This window comes from Canis aureus, chromosome 11 (genome assembly GCF_053574225.1).
Source record: "Canis aureus isolate CA01 chromosome 11, VMU_Caureus_v.1.0, whole genome shotgun sequence".
Classification (NCBI taxonomy): domain Eukaryota; kingdom Metazoa; phylum Chordata; class Mammalia; order Carnivora; family Canidae; genus Canis; species Canis aureus.
This window is the reverse complement of record NC_135621.1, coordinates 38,016,641-38,036,280: the sequence shown is the minus strand read 5'-3', so window position 1 is coordinate 38,036,280 and position 19,640 is coordinate 38,016,641. Positions and strand designations below refer to the sequence as shown.

Below are 19,640 nucleotides of genomic sequence, written 5' to 3'. Positions count from 1 at the left end.
TTTCCAAAGCCTTCTTTCGTTTTTGATAGTGATGAAATGTAAATTATTTTCACTGTAAAAAGCAAAAACTAGTCAGTGAACTTTACTAATTTTCTCTAGTACTGGTAATTCTGGATCTAGGTAGCCAGCAATTTGTTTTAAATGGTAGAAAGAACGGAAATTATATTAAATTGTTTGATGTTATAAAACTTAGTTTAACACATCTTGAATTTTTACCACCTTTTTTTTTTTTTCATTTTCAGCTATTTGGTGATGTTTGTTTCCACTGCAACCGTGTTATAGAGGGTGATGGTACGTGTCTGTAGGTATTTTTATATGGCATCATTTTGACACAAAAACACTTTGGTAATGTGAAAATTTAGCAGTCACTGCTGCTGTTTGGAATATGATCATTATCAGTTACTTTTTTTCTGTCTTTGGCATATTTCTCAAGTCATCCATAGCTGAGATGATAATACCCTAAGAGTTGGATATGTTACTCCTTTATGATAAATACTTTAGGGCAGTGCCACGGGATTGTTACGGTAGATATTGTGGGAACATTCGTGGCCAACCTTGAGATCTGTTTCTATTTCTATCCTCTGGAATTATATAACTTGGAAGCTGTAGGGCGGTGTTTATTAGGAACAGCTCAGTCTGCCATGGCAGTCAGCGAGAGTCACTTTAACCCTGCAGATGCTAAAACCTGGCAGTTTTCTATAGACATTTCTAGGCTGGCCAGCCTTGTCCTGTGGTAATTAGGCAGGACTAATTAACTGGGACAAAACAGAAGCAGCTGTGTTTGCTAATAGTGGCTAGCACAATTCTGCTAGAAACTTCCTGGCAAAGTTTTAAACATTCTTGTTTGCAGCATGCTTCATGGTTCTCGTCAGAGAACCCAACTTGGGAAATACTTTGCAAAACACTGCCCATGATGCAGCTTGTGAAAGGAGTAGTTCAGGAGAGCACTCTTCAGTGCCATAGAAAATAAAACTTAACTCCCTCCTATGAGGGGTAATTGTCAGGTGAGAGAAGCTGTCAAAGGAAGCTCGCTTCTTGTCAGCTTTGAGAGAAAACCTTCCACAGACAAATAAGTTAATGTCTGGATTTTTTTTAAATATTTTATTTACTTATTTGAGAGTGAGCAAGCGAGCGAGCACAAGCAGTGGCAGCGGCAGAGGGAGAAGCAGGCTGCCCACTGAGTAGGAGCCTGATGCAGGGCCCCATCCCAGGACCCGGGGATCACGACCTGAGCCGAAGGCAGACACTTAACCAGCTGAGGCTACCTAGGCACCCCTGGATTTTTTTAAAAAAGATTTTATTTATTCATTCATGAGAGACAGAGAGAGAGAGAGAGAGAGAGAGAGGCAGAGACATAGGCAGAGGGAGAAGCAGGCTCCATGCAGGGAGCCCGATGTGGGATTTGATCATAGGACTCCAGGATCACGCCCTGAGCCGAAGGCAGGTGCTAAACCAGGGATCCACCCAGGGATCCCCACCCCTGGATTTTTTTAAATTACTTATCTTGTCCATATTTCTTTGTTGGGCCAGTGGCAGTCGGCATGGAAAGGTAATAGCAAGTGTGCTCGTAGGCAGGCCCTGTGCCAGAAAAGCTCATCTGAGTGACGTAATGCATGTTGAATATCTACCCCCCGTCATCCATGGGAGTGAGAGGCCAGGCTTTGATGGGAAGACATGGTACATACCATTTATATACCTCAAGGGAAAGAAGAAAAATGTTAACTATAAATAAAGATTGAAAATGGTGATCGTAATCTTCCCTAAGATGAAGCCTACAGTCATGGAAGACATAAGTGCTCCATTTTTTTTTAAATGTGGAAAAAATAGCCTTAAATAAATTGATTTGATTGATTCAGTAAACATTAGCAGCACTAAAATTTTTAGTCATGTGATTCTTTTGTAAGAAAACCTCTTGAAAAAAGAAAGAAAAGAAAAGAAAAGAAAAGCTCTTGAGAACCTCTTCCACGCGTCATGGAAGCCACCTCAGCTCTCTTTGAGTTGAAAGTGTCAGCTCCGCTGCTTTCCATACCAATGTGTGTGACCAGTTGTCTTTCCATTTCCTCTAGTGGTCTCTGCTCTGAATAAGGCCTGGTGTGTCAACTGTTTTGCCTGCTCGACCTGCAACACTAAATTAACACTCAAGTAAGTCTACAGTTTTGTCCAGTGTGAATCCTAAGACTGAACACGTTGGGGTAACATTCTTATAAAATACAATTTTTAGAAAGAGAATTGATTCCTTATTTTTTCAGTGTAGGCCTTCTGAAAGTAAAGGTTCTTCTTTTAATTGTTTTATGTTCTTTCTTCTATTCCTTCTTTGTTCTGCTCAAAGGGATAAGTTTGTTGAAATTGATCTAAAACCAGTCTGCAAACACTGTTATGAAAAAATGCCAGAAGAATTTAAGAGGCGACTTGCCAAACGGGAGAGAGAAGCAAAGGATAAGGAGAAGCAGAAAAAGAAAAAGCCAGTCTGTTTGTAAACTTTTCTGTCCCTTCTGTCATCATTTTCACTGCTTTCTTCTTTGGTTAGTTCTTTAGAGTATATTTTGTTCTGTTTTGGTCTTTTGCTTCTTTTGTTTCTTTTTGGCATGTATTTGTAGCTGTCAGAGATTGAAATACAAGTACTTTTCCAGTGTAGAGCTGGTCCTTTTGCTTAATTATTAAAATTATTAAAGCCTACATTAATAAATCCCCACCTACTACCAGCTTGTACTTATTTCCCTTAATCTGTCAACTCCCTCATCTCCTTGTTTAGATCACAACATGGTATAGATTTTTTTTTTTTTTTAACAAGTGGATTCAAAAGGAAGAATTCCAGTCTTTAATAGATATTGGGAAAAGTTTTTAAAGTATTTTTCTCTGGTAATTACAGCTTTTAGAATCCTGGTTTTTGGTTTCTTTGCCAAAAATAATTTAATTGATAAATTCCAAGTGCCACATGTTCTAGGCTCTGTTAAATCCTCTCAGCATGTTTCATATCTAAGCAAAGACCACTACTGTACATAATAAATCCACTGACTTTGGTGTCTGTGTGCACTTTCATAGAGTGCTCATTGCTGCTGTTTATGAATTCATCTTCTTGATGTTTTCAAACCCTACTCTATTCCTGATTTTTATAGGAAATATTTCAGTCTTTGAAATTCTGCTGAATTACTAGCATGATTGTCCCATTGTTCCTTCTCGGTCACCATTGTGTTCCGAGCCCCAGAAGTTTTTTATTGGCACAGTTTTTGTTTCCTTCCATAAAGAGGAATTAAAATTCAAATGTAAAATTAAAGCAGTTGAGATTTGCTTAGCAGTATCCCTGAAAGCAGTGATAATTTATTTCCTTTATCCAAAAAATGGCAGTTTTAATAGCTTTCTTGCTAAGAAGTCTTTGGGAGAAAATAAAAACTCAGGAATACTATTTAAATCAAACTGTCAGTGAAAAAATAACATCATTTGAATTTCTCTCAGCATTAATATCTCTGTGAAAAACAGAAGGGAATACTTTCCATGTGATGCTTGAAAATAAAAGAGTTTTCATTTTATTAAATATTTGATTAGGAATTAACTTTGCTCTTTAAAATTGTATCACCTGATTTAATCATTTGCCGTATAATAATATACCACTAGATTTGTTCCAGAAGTGCCACCTAAAAACAAGTTAAGAGAAGGCACAGGTTATAAGGTTGTATATTTCCTCAGTTCACAGCATAGGACCCTAGATTCCAACAGTAATACAAAATTGTAATTACCATTTGGAAATGCATAGCAGACAGTTAAGCTGCCTGAAAACCTGGTCTCTCCAGAACTGTTTTACAAGTAAACTGATAATGTGTCTTGCTCTAGCTTTTAAAAAAAGAATTGAGTTCTCCATACAGTTAACCATTCACAGAATGGAACCACAGGCAGTCTATTTCATTTCTGTTTCCTAAGAGTGACTAAAAACTGTCCTATGTCACCCCACCAACCTTTCTGTCAGATAGCCAATCAAAATAATACATTGCAATTTAAGATTTCTTTGAAAGTGATTTTTGTTGTTGTTGGAGATAGGAGGCAAACCATTTTATGCAAAGAAAGATGAAACCTCATAGCCTACCTCATTTAAAATATTAATTAAGATTATTTTGCCTTCAACAAAGAGAAGGTCATTCAAATTACAGAAATACAACCCTGGGCAGTTTACATAGTACTTTAATGTGTGATTGATTTTACTTACCTAAACTATACTGACATTAGATGTCCTATATACATAGTACAGACCAAAATGTAATTATGTTTTGTATTATACAGATAGATGTATAAGATCAATTTATAAGGACTTTTTTCAAATGATATTGTAATTTTTTACATTTACTACAATGACAAAAGTTGAGATGAGAATTAGTTTTTTGCTCTGAATATCAATGTCATGTGTCTTCATTTACTTCAGTAAAATTACCTCACATTATTTATATATGGTTGAATACATTTCTACTAATTTCCTTTATTGTTACTGTCTTTAGGAATAAATTTGTGGAGTTTGACATGAAGCCCGTCTGTAAGAAGTGCTATGAGAAATTTCCATTGGAGCTGAAGAAAAGACTCAAGAAACTAGCTGAGACCTTAGGAAGGAAATAACTTCCTTTATTTTTTTTCTCTCTTCTATGCAAATAAAAGAGATTACCAACATTACTTGACTTGATCCACCCTATTTAAAGCTGTATCTCAAAATAGTTGAGAGTAAAGAGGGCCTGTATGAATGAGTTTCTTCATTTCCTTCTCATTAAAAAAGAAAAAAAGCTTGTGTAGTTAAAACACAGATGAAATCATGATTTGCTTTTGTTAATAACCCTTATCAACTTGTCAAAATGTAGACTATATTTAACAACAGACAACACATGGTATAGATGTTAGATTTTAATTAAGGTCCAAAAAAATTAGTTTAACTTTTAAAAATGAAAGTAGGGAGTCAGCTTTCACAGGACTCAGATTTTTTTTAAAAAAGGAAACATTGTTTTACTTTGTATTCAAAAGATAAATAATTCAAACTGCTGCTAGGAAGGACATAAGGAAGAAAAATAACCAGCCAAGGAAAAGAACTCTTGTAGAATCCAAGTATGTTTACCAAACTAGTAGCTATAAGAGGAGTACACACATTACTAAGACAAGAAACAAGTGTATTCAGAACTACTTGATTTCTTTTTGTTGTTGTTAAATGCAATAATTATGCTTGGTTTTATAATTTGTTCTCCTTGTGAACTTCTTCCTTCCTACAGTTATTTAACACAGTAGTTATAGCTAGCTAATAGTATGCCTTTCTAAATTTTGTGCAAAAAAAATTTATACTAGGCATTTGAAAATTCAGTATACTTTATGATATTGGAAGAAATGAAGTATTTTTTAACATATTATAGCAAGTATGCTTCTAAGCTTAAGGTCAAAGATGTAGGTCTTAGAATAGGACACAAAATTAAATTTTATGTAGCTTGGAATGTATCACTTAAAAACAAGTGAATGTATATGTATTGGTCTTACTGCCTTTATAACCATGCTAATGTCTATGCTTTATATGTAATCAAACTTGCCTTGTCTTAGAAAAACACATATGTTATTCAGGAATTCTAGCTATTTCATGCAATACCAAAAATAAGTGCATTGACTGAGATTTGTAAACCCAAAATCCTCTACCACAGCTATGGTGATACTTGATTTTTTATTTTCCCTCCTTTTTGTGGGAGATAATTAATTTTTGTCATCTTGTCAAAAGAGAATGATATGGATAGATGTTTCAAGTTTTTCATTTCAAATCTTGTAATTGGATTTTATTTACTATAGGGAGGAGATTAAAATGACACTTTTAAATTGGAAGGGGGATGTTTAAATGTCAATTTTAGGTCAAAAGTAGTAGATTATTCTACTTTATAAAAAGTGTTTTTATTTTATCTTGAAGTTTCTGGCCATTCTTTCTTGATAAACTTGTATGCAAACCAAATTTTGTGAATATTTGTTAAATGTTGCTGCTGCTGTGTTACCATTTTAAAAAAAGTTCCCAACATAGACTTTTTAAGGAAGAAATTATTGGTTTCTAAAAAAATTGCTGAAATGTCATTTTGCCATTAAAAAAAAAAAAAAAACTCAGGATGTACCACTCTGCCATTAAAATATTTCTATGCATGTATGTTTTTAAAAGTTTGTGCATGCACTTTACAGAGTAAATTCTATTTCGGTTTTCTGATCATTTATAACGTATTACTTTTTAGTGTTCTTTTAGAATTCAAAGAATTATCAGCGATTGAAAATAATCAATATATAGTTTAAGACTGTATGTACTCAGAAGTTTAAAACAGTCTTTGCATTTGACAGTAAGAATCAAAATCCCTTCAGTGTGCCTTTGTCAGCTAATACATGACCAGCAAGGAAAACTTTGAAAGTATTTATTAAATACTCTGGATATAGACAAAATAGTACAGGCTTTACAATTTGGGGTCTTGATGCTAAATTGTCAAATACCCCTAACACCAGAAATAAGGAACAGTAAAATAACCACTTACCCATATTCACAACCGGTTTGAAGATGCCTGAACTGAGCTCAGCTGCTTTGTTTATGTATCTTATGTAGCCAGGCTTCTCCTGCAGCCCTGCTGCTGTCTGCTCATTCTTCTTTTAAAATACAAGTTAATATCTCCTGGAAGTTTGATATGGTAAGTCTCTGCTACTTCAGGATATTTTGTCTAGATACAGTACTTTCTTCCCTGATAGATGCATCATTGCAGCCCTGGGAAAGGAGGAGGAAGTCGAAAGTTTGTGGAATAGAAGACGGGCTTGGTTGAGCTCATAATATTTTTTGTAGAGTTTTTCCTGGCTGTGGAAAAACTCAGGCTGGTAAGCATTTCTCTGTTTAAAGTCCTACAAGGCAATTTGAAATAATTCATTCTTCTTACCCAACTTCTAAGTGCTCTTTTTCTCACCAAGCCTAATATAATTGAGGGAAATGTCGGGGTGCTGGCTTAAGGCTGCACACTGACATCTGGATCATGTTCAAAGCCTTATTAACATTGTACCTAAAATGATAGGCCACTTTGCCTCACTTACTTGCCAAAATAGCCATTTCTAAGTTAAGGAAATTTTGAGGTAGTCTTAACAGCATTCTTGTATTTCATTTTAGATTGTAAGCTCGATGGCAGGGACACTATATTGTTAAATAAGCTTTTATATAGCAACCATTGCAGTATACTCTTGGTGCTTAATAAATGCTCATGATTATTAAGAATAATCCTATTGTCCATTGTTTCATTTGGAAGACTGAGGCATAGAACTACGAGAAGATAGGACTAATGTTTAAGAAAACCATCTTGGTGGGGTGCCTGGCTGGCTGGCTCATTTGGTGGAGCGTACAACTCTTGATCTCAGGTTGTGAGTGTGAGCCCCATGTTGGGTGTAGAAATTACTTTTAAAAATAAAATCTGTAAGGGGCGCCTGGGTTACTCAGTCGGTTAAGTGTCCTACTCTTGGTTTCAGCTCAGGTCATGATCTCATGGCTCCTGAGATTGAGCTCTGAGTCAGACTCTGCATTCAGTAGGGATCTACTTGAAGATTCTCTCCCTCTGTCCCCACCCCCTCACTCGCTGTCACTCTCTCTAAAATAAATCTTTACAAAAAAAAAAAAAAAGAAAAAACTGTTTGGGAAACAACCTCAGTGTCCATCTAAGGATGAATGAATAAAGAAATTGTGGTGTGTATACACACACACACATACACAAACTGGAATTTTATTCAGCCATAAAAAAAGGAAATTTTGCCATTTGCAACGACACAGATGGAACTTGAGGGCTTTATGCTATGTAAAGCAAATCGGAAAGAAGTATCGTGATCTCACATATGGAATCTTAAACAAACTTATCAGTAGAGAACAGATTGGTGATTGCCAGAAGCCAGGTGTTGGGGATTAGAAAGCACAAACTTCCAATTGTAAATCAAAGTCGTGGAGATGCACTACACAGCATGGTGACTGTAATTAATAATACTGTATTGTATACCTTAAAGTTGCTAAGAGTAGATCTTAAAAGTTCTTATGAGAATAAAACATTTTGTAATTATGTATGATGATGGATAACTAGACTTTCACCATTTCAGAAATATTACTGAATCATGCATATCTGATATTAATAGAATGTTATATGTCAATTATATCTCAATTTTTAAAAAAAGTTTCACTTAAAGTCATTTAGAATTTTTACTACATGTAGTTTTTTTGGAACAGAATTTAAGTAGTCATAATCTACATTCATGTAAGAATATCAAATTAAACATTCTCTATATAAAATTCACAAGGCGGTTTCCACAAATACTATCTTTTTAATCTTTACAATTACAGGAGTTAAAGTTCTTTCCACACTGTAGCAGAGGGTTGCATAGGGACATTAAGTAGGTCCTCTGAAGTTGCTCGATTTAAAAGTGGCATATCCAGAATTTGAACCCAAGTACTCTCGTGATTCCAAATTTATAAAGGTTTCTACTCTGTTACGGGGGGGGGGGGGGGGGTTGTGAGAGGGAGAGAGAGAAATTCAAGTATTCTTGAATATAAAGTAGAACTATTCATGTATATGGTTGTGGTTCAACCAATTCCCTGAACCATACGGAACAGTGGTGAGGTCTTCCACTATTCACCATAATTCCGCTATTTTTCACTTCTTTTTTTTTTTTTTTTTTAAAGATTTTATTTATTTATTCATGATAGTCACAGAGAGAGAGAGAGAGAGAGAGAGAGGCAGAGACACAGGCAGAGGGAGAAGCAGGCTCCATGCACCGGGAGCCCGACGTGGGATTCGATCCCGGGTCTCCAGGATCACGCCCCGGGCCAAAGGCAGGCGCCAAACCGCTGCGCCACCCAGGGATCCCTATTTTTCACTTCTAAGCAAAGGATGTGCGGATCAGCAAGCCCTGAGGCTCTGTGTGTGGTGCTCTCGAGGCGTATTCCTCTCCCAGGGCACCATCCTCTCCTGCCCTTCATCGTCCTGCACCTGCTTGGACGATTCTGGGTCCCTGCGAGCCTCGGACTCCTCCCCTTTGTGCTCCTCCCGCCCCAGGAGGAGAGATGCGGGATGTGGTGAGGCTGGGCACCCGGTCTGCAGGTCTCGGCAGCGGAGCACCCCTCGCGCGGGGGACCGAAGGCTCCAAAAGGTGCTGGATCTTCAGCGAGGGGTGTGATGGGGGGGGCGGCAGGGGGGCGCCCGGGCGCTCACTCGCTCGCTCTGTGTCGCTCTCTAAAATAAATAAATCAATCTTTAGAAAATGTTAGTAAAATGGTTGTTGGGCGCCTGGGTAGCTCAGTCGGTGAAGCATCTGCCTTCAGCTCAGATCATGATCCTGGGGTCCTTGGATCGAGCCCCGCCTCAGGCTCCCTTTCCCCTGCTCACAAGCTCTTAGATAGATGATGATAGATGATAGATAGATAGATGATAGATGATAGACAGATAGATAGATAGATGATAGATATGAATGAATGAATGAATGAATGAGATGGTTTGGGGTTTTCTGGCAGGGAAGAAGGAGGGCTTTATTCAATTCAGGTAGTGTTTTCCAGTTTGCCAGAATTAATACTATACTACAGTAATGGAAATGGTAACATTTTTTTAACGTGTTTTGTTAATGCATCTGCAGTATTGCTTACATCTTTTGTTGTTGTTGGCAAATTTTCCTCCATCCTCGGAGCAGCAGTGAGCTTTTTATTTATTTTTATTTTATTAAGATTTTATTTATTCACGAGACACACACACACACACAGAGAGAGAGAGAGGCAGAGGCACAGGCAGAGGGAGAAGCAAGCTCCATGCAGGGAGCACGACATGGGACTCGATCCCAGGTCTCCAGGATCATGCCCTAGGCCGACGGCAGCTGCTCAACCTCTAAGCCACCCAGGTGCCCCAGTGGTGACCTTTTTAAAGCAGCTCTTGTATAAAGCCCCAAAAATTCTAACTTAGCAGAATTGAAAGTAAAGCTCTGTTCCAGGTGTGCTCCGCTCCCTAAACTGTACTGTGATTGCCCAAATCTTAAGACTGTCCTGGGTGGATCACGAGTTCCATGCCTCAGATTCACCCCCTCATCTTCTGGAATCCAGTCAACAGGGGACTGGGTATGTGCACTAGCTCTGGGGGCCTCATGTGCCTCACCTGACTCAACTTCTCCACTGCAGAGACCCCAGTGTTTTGAAAGAAAAAAGTGTGATTTCTTCTGACTTCTAAAACCTTGGGATTTCCTTTTTTACTTTCTAATCCTACTGCCATATTACAATTTTTGGTGCCACAAGATCAAGTAGGAGATTTCCTACCTGATGACTGTCACTAATTGGTACATAGGCCAAATGGCTTCTTAAATTTAAAATTGTACTGGCAGCGACTGGACTCATATTCCCTAGAAATCTATGTTGTGTTTATATAGCCCGAGAAGAATATCTCAGTCCACAAAATATTAGAGACAAGCATAAAAGGAGCAGCTTACTAGAAGGATATTGGTTTGCCACATACCTTTAGCACCATGTTAAACCCTGGAAGAGGGATTATATTGGAGTCGACGTATCAACATTTTGAAAATTATTCATATTGCTTTCCAGTGAATCCTCCCAAACCCCACATTTAAACAGGAGATACCATACTTAAACGTTATTCTCTTTTTGAAAACTTTATATGGTTATTTCCCTCCTGGGTGGGCTGGAGTTGAGCATCTGCCTCGGGCTCAGGTCATGATCCTCAGGGTCCTTGGGATCGAGTCCCAGATTGGCCTCCCCACAGGGAGCCTGCTTTTTTTTTTTTTTTTTAAGATTTTATTTATTTATTCATAATAGACACAAAGAGAGAGAGAGGCAGAGACACAGGAGGACGGAGAAGCAGGCTCCATGCCGGGAGCCCGACGTGGGACTCCATCCCGGGACTCCAGGATCATGCTCTGGGCCAAAGGCAGGCGCTAAACCACTGAGCCACCCAGGGATCCCCAGGGAGCCTGCTTCTCCCTCTGCCTGTGTCTCTGCCTCTCTGTCTCTCATGAATAAATAAATAAAATCTTTTAAAAATTAAAAATAAATAAAATCATAGATTCCTTCAGAGGGCAGCCAGGGCCATTTAACTTTGTGTGGTAAGTCCTAAACTATCCAGAACCAAGCTTTCTAGCAACTTCTACCAGCAGACAGGCAAAAATGGGGAAACAAAAGCCTTAAAAAGACCGACCAAAGGTTATTAAAATCCATGCAGAAACATTCATATGCTACTTGGAAAACTCCCCTGGGTCCTTGCTTGTTGCCTGCTCAGTTCATACACGATTGTCATGAGCTTGATGACTTTCCTATGCCCGATATGAGGATGCCAGTCAGAAGTGGGGAATGGGCAAACCCCAAGTAGACCAATGCAAGAGACATTTATTGAAGGTAAACTCCTGTCAGTCCCTGCGCTGGAAGACAGTGAAGCAGCCCTAAACATCCAGCCGTGGAAGGCTCACCTGGACCGGGGCCAACGAGATGCCTCCAAGGACAGCGTGGCTAGAACCCACCTTAGGAATGGGAGTAGGATTCGAAGACTGCACCCAGGAGAGACCCACTCATTCTAGGGAATCTGGAAAGATCTGCCAATGGTGGTGACAGCTGATCTGGGGTTGGGGGACCCAGCAACAGGGAGGGGGCTTTCCAGGACCCTCTGAGGATCCCTCAGCCCTGGGCACCCAGGAACCAGAGCTCAAAGGGGAGAAACTCCACCTGGTGCAGCTCTGCTCCCAAGAGGTGACACCAAGAGGGTGAAAACTGTGTTACTTTTGTTCCAGCTCTGCCCCCCTCTGCTTGGTCCCAGAGGCAGACGTGCGTGGCCTAGTAGGTCAAGCCTCAGCTTTCTGATCAGAAGACTCAAAACCAGACCCTTCAGGAAATAAAAGTCGAGAACCCCAGAGGTGGTTCTGAATTCCAGGGCTCCTTCCTGAGCTGCCCCTGAACAGACCATCCTGCTCAACACACCACAGACCACACAGCTAGCCGGCCACCACCCAGGGCCCCCACCCGGCCACTAGGTGGCACACGAGGGGGCCAGAGCTTGAGGAGCCCGTCCACAGTCTGGGAACCCCACTGACTTTGGAACTGCAGATTATAGAAAAGGAGCTGGAACTTGCGGTTTGGACCTAATCGCTGCACCAGGGTGGATTGTCTGCCTCAACAAAAATATCTATACTCTCCAGAGCATTTAACTTAATTCAGTGATTCTCTCCTCTCTCTCTCTCTCTTTAGTGTATTCACAAGGTTAATCAGCCATCCCCATGATTAATTATAGGACCATTCCATTCCATTCCATTCCATTCCATTCCATTCCATTCCATTCCATTCATGTTAGCCTTCCCTCCCCAAACCCTCTCTCATCCCTTAGCAACCACTAGGCAACTTCTGTGTTTATAAATTTGCATGTTCTGGATATTTCATATAAATTGAATTATATAATATGTTGTCTTAGTGACTGGTCTCTTTTAATTAGCATAATGTTGTCAATGTTTATCCACACTGAAGCATATATCAGTTCTTCACTGCTTTTGAATGAGAGAATATTGCTATATGGGGATACCACATTTTGTTTATAAATTTACAGTTAATGGACATTTGAGCGGTTTCCACCTTTGCCTGTTAGGAATCGCGCTGCTGTCTTTTTTTTTTTTTTTTTTGAGACTTTATTATTTATTCATGAGAAACGCAGAGAGAGGGACAGAGACAACCACAGAGGGAGAAGTAGGCTCCCTCCGTGGAGCCTGATGTGGCACTTGATCCCAGGACCCCAGGATCATGACCTGAGCCGAAGGCAGATGCTCAACCACTGAGCCACCCAAGTGTTCCTGCTGCAAATATTTGTATGCAAGTTTTTGTGCAGACACATGCTTTCATCCAATTCATGAACATGGGATATCTTTCCATTTATTTGGCTCTCCTTTAATTCCTTTAGAAAATGTGTACTTTTCAATCTACAAATCTTACATTTCTTTGGTTAAATTTATTCATAAGTATTTTATTTTTATGATGCTATTCTAAATGGAATTGTTTTTTTTTAATTTTTTTAATTTATTTATGATAGTCACACACACAGAGAGAGAGAGAGAGAGAGAGGCAGAGACACAGGCAGAGGGAGAAGCAGGCTCCATGCACTGGGAGCCCGACGTGGGATTCGATCCCGGGTCTCCAGGATCGCGCCCTGGGCCAAAGGCAGGCACTAAACCGCTGCGCCACCCAGGGATCCCCTGGAATTGTTCTCTTAATTTCAATTGCTCGTTACTATTTTACAGAAGACGACTGATTTTTAATTGACCTTGTATCATGCAACCTTGTTGAACTTGTTTATTAGCCCTAGTGGGTTTTTTTTTTTTTTTTTTGAGAACTAAGAGATTTCCATATATAAGGTTATGTCATTTGTGGAAGAGATATTTTCATGTCTTCCATTCCTATATAGATGCCTTTTTTTTTTTTTTTAAATCCCTAACTGTCCTGGCGAGACCCTCCAGTACAATGTTAAACAGAAACAGTGAAAGAGGACATCTTTGTCTTGCTCCTGATCTTAGAGGGAAGGAAACCTTTCTATCTTTTGCCATTAAATATGATGTCAACTGTGCGGTTTTTGTAGATACCCTCTCCTAAGTGAGGAAATTCCCTTCTGTTCCTACTTTGCTGATTATTTCTATAATAAATAAAAGGAATTGAGGCTTATTAAATGCTTTTTTCTGAACTTGTTGAGATGATCATGTGGTTTTGTCATTTAATTCTACTACTATGTTGTAATACAGTAATTGGTTTTTGTATATGAACCAACTTCATATTCCTGGGTTAAGTCCCACTTAGTGTAATCCATTTTACAAGCTGCTGGACTCAGTTTGCTTAAATTTTGTTGAGGATTTTTACACGTTTATTCATAAAGGATATTGGTCTGTAGTTTTGTTGTCTTTTTCTGACTTTGGAATTACAGTAATACTTTTGCCATGGATTACATTAGAAAGTGTTCCATTCTCTTCTAATTTTTTGAAGAGTTTAAGAAGGATTGGCATTGATTCTTCTTTAAAAATTTAGTAGAGGGCAGCCCCGGTGGCCCAGCGGTTTCGCACCACCTTCAGCCCAGGGTGTGATCCTGGAGACCTGGGATCGAGTCCCATGTCAGACTCCCTGCATGGAGCCTGCTTCTCCCTCTCCTTGTGCCTCTGCCTGCCTCTCTCTCTCTCTCTCTCTCTCTGTGTGTCTGTCATGAATAAATAAAATCTTTAAAAAAAGAATAAATAAAAATTTAGTAGAATTCACCAATGAAGCCATTTGGTCCTGGGCTTTCATTATAGGGTGTTTATTATTATTATTGTTAAGAATTTTATTTATCTGTTTGAGAGAGAGCATGAATGAGCAGGGGGAGGGGCAGAGGAAGAGGGAGAAGCAGACTCCCTGCTGAGCAGCAAGCCTGGGGTGGAGCTTGATCCCAGGACCTGAAGATCACCACCTGAGCCAAAGGCAGACACCTAGCAGATAAGCCACCTAGCTACCCCTTATTTTTTATTATGTTTTTAAAGATTTTACCTATTCATCTATTTGAGAGAGAGAATAGGGGGAGGGACAGAGGGACAGGGAGAGAGAGAATCCCAAGCCAACACCATGCTGATCACAGAGCCCCAAGCAGGGCTTGATACCAGGACCCTGAGATCATGACTCAAGCCAAAACCAAGAATCAGTAGCTCAAATGACTGAGCCACCCAGGCATCCCTGGGCTTTTGCTGTTGTTGGTGTTTTAATTACCAACTCAATCTCTTATATAGGTCTGGTCACATTTTCTATTTCTTCTTGACTCATCTTGGTAGTTTGTGTCTATGAATTTGTCCACTTCATCTGAATTATCTAATTCACAAGCATATGATTGTTCATAGTATTCCCTTATGATCCTTTTTCTTTCTGTAAGTCAGTATGAATATCCCTTCTTTCATTCCCGATTTTCATAATTTGAGCCTATTTTACTTGGTTAATTTAACCAAGTAGCCATCCTAACCATGTATAAAATGATCTTATTGTGATTTTTATTTTCATTTCTCTAATGATTAGTGACATTTGGCATCTTTTCATATGATTGTTGGCCATTTGCATATCATTTTTGTTTTTTTTTTTTAATTTTTTATTAATTTATGATAGTCACGGAGAGAGAGCGAGAGAGAGAGGCAGAGGGAGAAGCAGGCTCCATGCACCGGGAGCCCGACGTGGGATTCGATCCCGGGTCTCCAGGATCGCGCCCTGGGCCAAAGGCAGGCGCCAAACCGCTGCGCCACCCAGGGATCCCTGCATATCATTTTTGAAGAAATGTCTCAGTTTTTTTTTTTCTAAGTTTTCTACCTATTTTTTCATTGGATTTTTTTGTTTTTTCTACTATTTTTCTAGTCTATTTCACCAATTTCAGCTCTAATCTTTGTTATTTCCTCCCTTCTACTTGCTTTATGCTTAGTTTGTTCTTCTTTTTCTTTTTTTAAAATTTTATTTATTTATTTATTTATTTATTTATTTATTTATGATAGTCACAGAGAGAGAGAGAGGGGGGGGGGGGCAGAGACACAGGCAGAGGGAGAAGCAGGCTCCATGCACCGGGAGCCCGACGTGGGATTCGATCCTGGGTCTCCAGGATCGTGCCCTGGGCCAAAGGCAGGGGCTAAACCGCTGCGCCACCCAGGGATCCCTGTTCTTCTTTTTCTATGTCTTTTTTTTTCCCTTCAAGTGGGCTCCATGGCCAGCAGGGAGCCCAAAGTGGGGCCTGAACTTATGACCCTGAGATCAAGACCCAAGCTGATATTAAGATTGGACACCTAACCAACTGAGCCACCAAGGTGTCCCTACTTTTTCTATGTGTTAAGGTTTAGGCTATTAATTTGAGATCATTCTTTTTAAATATAGGACTTTTCAGCTATAAATTTCCCTCTAAGTACCACTTTAACTGCACCCCATGAGTTTTGGTATGTTGTATCTTTATTTTCATTCATCTCAAGGTATTTTTAACTTATTTTTAAAAAGATTTTATTTATTCATTCATGAGAGACAGAGGAGAGAGGCAGAGACATAGGCAGAGGGAGGAGCAGACTCTATGCAGGGAGCCCGATGTGGGACTTGGTGGATCCCTCCCTGAGCTGAAGGCAGATACCCAACCGCTGAGCCACCCAGGCATCCCTCAAGGTATTTTTAAAAATTTCCCTTGTGATTTCTTTTTTGACTCACTGATAATTTAGAAGTATACTGTTTAGGAGCACCTGGTTGGCTCAGTTGGTTGAGGATCTGACTCTTGATCTCAGAGTGATGAGTTTAAGTCCTTTGTTGCCATGCTGGGCATGGAGCCTACTTGAAAAAAAAAAGTAAAAAAAAAAGTAAAAAAAAGTAAAAAAAAAAAGTATGTTAATATGCATATATTTATGGATTTCTGAGATTTCTTTCTGTAGTTGATCTCTGCCTTCACTCCATTGTTGTGGGAAAACATATTTTGTATGATTTCAATTCTTTTAAGTTTATTGAGTTTTCATTTATGCCCTGACATATGGTCTTTGTGAGAATGTTTTATGTGCACTTAAGATTTAACATGCAGTGTGCTGTTGTTGGAGTTTTCTTTAGATGTCTTTTATATCAAATTTGTTTACAGTGTGTTAAGGTCTTCTATTCCCTTGGTGATTGCTGTCTAGTGGATCTACCTTTATTATTCTTTAAAATACATTTGATGACTGAAAGGAAAAATTTTAAGATTGTTCAGTGCAGTTTACAATGTATATAAATGTACTTTGAGTCATCTATAACATGAAGAAAGGAAGGCAAAGATATCTCTATGGCCTTTAGATTTCTACAGTCTACTTGAAATGATGTGGTATTCAATTTAAGTCGTCTGTAAATAAGTATATTGTAATTCCTAGAGCCACCATTAAAAAAAACAACAACTATGCAAGGAGATTTATTCAAAGAAAATAGACAAATTAAACAAAATGATATTATTATTCAAAGTATTCAAATAACTAAAAAGGCAGAAAAGAGTAAACAAAGAAATGAAAAATAGAACAAACAGGAGCACCTAGGTGGTTCAGTGGTGACTGTCTGCCTTTGGCTCAGGTCGTGATCCTAGGGTCCTGGAATCGGTTCTGCATCCGGCTCCCTACAGGGCACCTGTTTCTCCCTCTGCCTATGTCTCTGTCCCTCTCTGTCTCTCATGAATAGATAAATAAAATATATTTTTTTAAAGATTTTATTTATCTATTCATGAGAGACACACAGAGAGAGGCAGAGGGAGAAGTAGGCTCCATGCAGGGAGCCTGACATGGGACTTGATCCTGGGTCTCCAGGATTTGGCCCTGGGCTGAAGGCAGCGCTAAAGCGCTGAGCCACCTGGGCTGCCCAGATAAATAAAATCTTAAAAAAAAAAAATAAATTGCTCTCAGGAACACAATGATTATAAAACCGCAGTTTTTCTTATAAAGAAAGGTGTGGGGGATCCCTGGGTGGCTCAGCAGTTTAGTGCCAGCCTTTGGCCCAGGGCATGATCCTGGAGTCCTGGGATCAAGTCCCACATCGGACTCCCTGCATGGAGACTGCTTCTCCCTCTGCCTCTCTCTCTCTCTCTCTCCCTTTCTCTCTGTCTCTCATGAATAAATAAATAAAATCTTAAAAAAAAAAAAAGAAAGGTGTGGAAGATGTATCTGCAAAAATACAAAGAAACGAAAGCCTCCTTTTCGAATCAAACTGTGTAATTTCATAAATCAGACAAATTAGTCAAAACAAAATACTGTTAATAGTAAATGTGTTCTATATTGTTGAAATATAATTTGAATTCAAACCATTTGGGGACACCTGGGTGGCTCAGCGGTTAAGCACCTGCCATTGTCCCTGGGTCCCAGAGTCCCAGGATCGAGTCCCACATCGGGCTCCCTGCATGGAGCCTGCTTCTCCCTCTGCCTGTGTCTCTGCCTCTCTCTCTGTGTCTCTCATGAATGAATAAATAAAATCTTAAAAAATAAAACCAACCAGTTATTTTCCAGACCTGTATATAAGCTGAGGCTTATCACTAACTTGATCTTGTTTCTAAATTGTCAGAATGTTTGTTCTCTTTATATTAAGCTGATGTATTCCTGTTCTGAGAAAGCCATTCAATAAAAGCGGTCTGGGGGTCGGGGTTGGGGGCAGTATTTTTAAATATCTGGAAAATACAGACGACTCACGTGGAGATGATTACTGTAAACATTTTGTTATCTACTGTTCTCTAATATACATAAATGGGGGGGGGGGCTCTTCAAATTACACAACTATAGTCGTCCAAAAGCAGTATTTGTGGCCTCCCTTTTATAATGACACACTTTTACTTTCCTCCTAGAACACGCTCTTCTAATACACACGAACTTTTAACAGGGACGCTCGGCGTCCACAGGGGCCCGAGGTCACGTGTCCCCACCAGCGTCCAGGAAGGGGCTTCCCTTTGACACGCTCGCCAAAGCATCCCGGCTGCTTTTCCCTTTCACAGCATCACGATATTAAATTTTTAAAAAAGATTTTATTTATTTATTCATAGACACACAGAGAGAGGCAGAAACGCAGGCAGAGTCCGGGAGGGAGAAGCAGGCTCCGTGCAGGGAGCCCGACGCGGGACTCGATCTCCGGCCTCCAGGATCCCACCCCAGGCTGCAGGCGGCGCTAAGCCGCTGCGCCACCGGGGCTGCTCTACGTTATCAAAATTAAGAAGAAGCGGCGCCAACTTTGAGGAGCCCTCCGGTACACACCGCCCCGCCGACGGCCTTCCGTTCAGCAGCGCTCAGGCTTCCCGCCGCCGCTCCCGCAGCCGGAGCGCCCCCCGCGCCCCGCAGGACCGCGCCGAGCCTCGGGCGGGGTTGGCCGGAGCGCCGTGAGCCGCGCGAGCGACGCCGACGTCGGCGGGCGCACAGTGCTGACGCAACACGCACGCTGGCCCGGCCGCTCTTCGGCCGGCGACGGCGCTGCGTCACGGGCTTTCAGGCGCTTCGCTCCTGGAGACGGGACCGCGGTGGGCCTCGGCTCTGGCCTCCCGCGCCCTGGGAGTCCGGTCGTTGGCGCGATGCGGCGCAGCAAGGCCGACGTGGAGCGGTACATCGCCTCGGTGCAGGGTTCCGTCCCGTCGCCCCGAGAGGTGAGTGGGTCCTGGAGAGCCGGGCGGCCCCCGCCCTGCCCCGGCCCTGCCCCGGCCCTGCCCCGGCCCCGCGCAGCGCCGGCGTCATGGCTCCCGGCGGCCGCCGCTCCCTGGCGCGCTGAGGCGCCGGCCGGCTCCCGCGTTCCGGTGGGCGGCGTGGCGCTCGCGAGCTCGGGGGTGGAGGGGGGGGCGCGGCGGGCTGCCGTTGGCGTCGGCTCTTCCCCTTCCTCCTGGCCTGCTCCTGACGCTCCGCGCTCGGGGGCCCATCCCGCCCGGGGCTCCTGGGCAGCGGCCGCGCGGCCTCGCCCCGGGCTGGGGAGCCGGCCAGCGGCGGCGGCGGGGCTGTGGTGGTTCGCCGGCAGTAGCCGCTGCGGCAGGAGGCCCTGCCTGGCCTTGGAGGGCGGCGGGACCCCGCGGGGCTGGCGCAGCTCGGGGTCCGCGCTGGCCCCTCCCGGCGGGGCGCGCACACGACGCCGGGGGACGTGGGGGCCCCACTCTGAGCATCTGTCACCGCGCGCCCGTGGGGACTCT

The 19,640-nt window shown here is 41.5% G+C and overlaps 2 protein-coding genes across 14 annotated transcripts in view; both read left to right on the top strand.

The window, feature by feature from the left end:
- Positions 1–7,234, top strand: part of LIMS1 (LIM zinc finger domain containing 1) — a 146,955-nt gene extending 139,721 nt beyond the window's left edge. For 7 of the 9 annotated variants that reach the window (XM_077914860.1, XM_077914861.1, XM_077914863.1 and 4 more), the window contains exons 8-11: positions 243–291; positions 2,067–2,142; positions 2,330–2,522; positions 4,485–7,234. In XM_077914860.1, the coding sequence (XP_077770986.1) occupies positions 243–291; positions 2,067–2,142; positions 2,330–2,477 (273 nt within the window). In that variant the 3' untranslated portion in view covers positions 2,478–2,522; positions 4,485–7,234. The remainder of the gene's footprint in view (positions 1–242; positions 292–2,066; positions 2,143–2,329; positions 2,523–4,484) is intronic. The other 2 variants (XM_077914859.1, XM_077914857.1) reach the window with 1 other exon arrangement.
- Positions 7,235–18,920: 11,686 nt separating this feature from the next.
- Positions 18,921–19,640, top strand: part of LOC144323892 (E3 SUMO-protein ligase RanBP2) — a 92,649-nt gene continuing 91,929 nt past the window's right edge. For 4 of the 5 annotated variants that reach the window (XM_077914842.1, XM_077914840.1, XM_077914841.1 and 1 more), the window contains exon 1: positions 18,930–19,109. In XM_077914842.1, coding sequence (XP_077770968.1) covers positions 19,038–19,109 — 72 coding nt within the window. In that variant the 5' untranslated portion in view covers positions 18,930–19,037. Of the gene's footprint in view, positions 19,110–19,640 lie in introns of all 5 variants that reach the window. The other variant, XM_077914844.1, reaches the window with a different exon arrangement.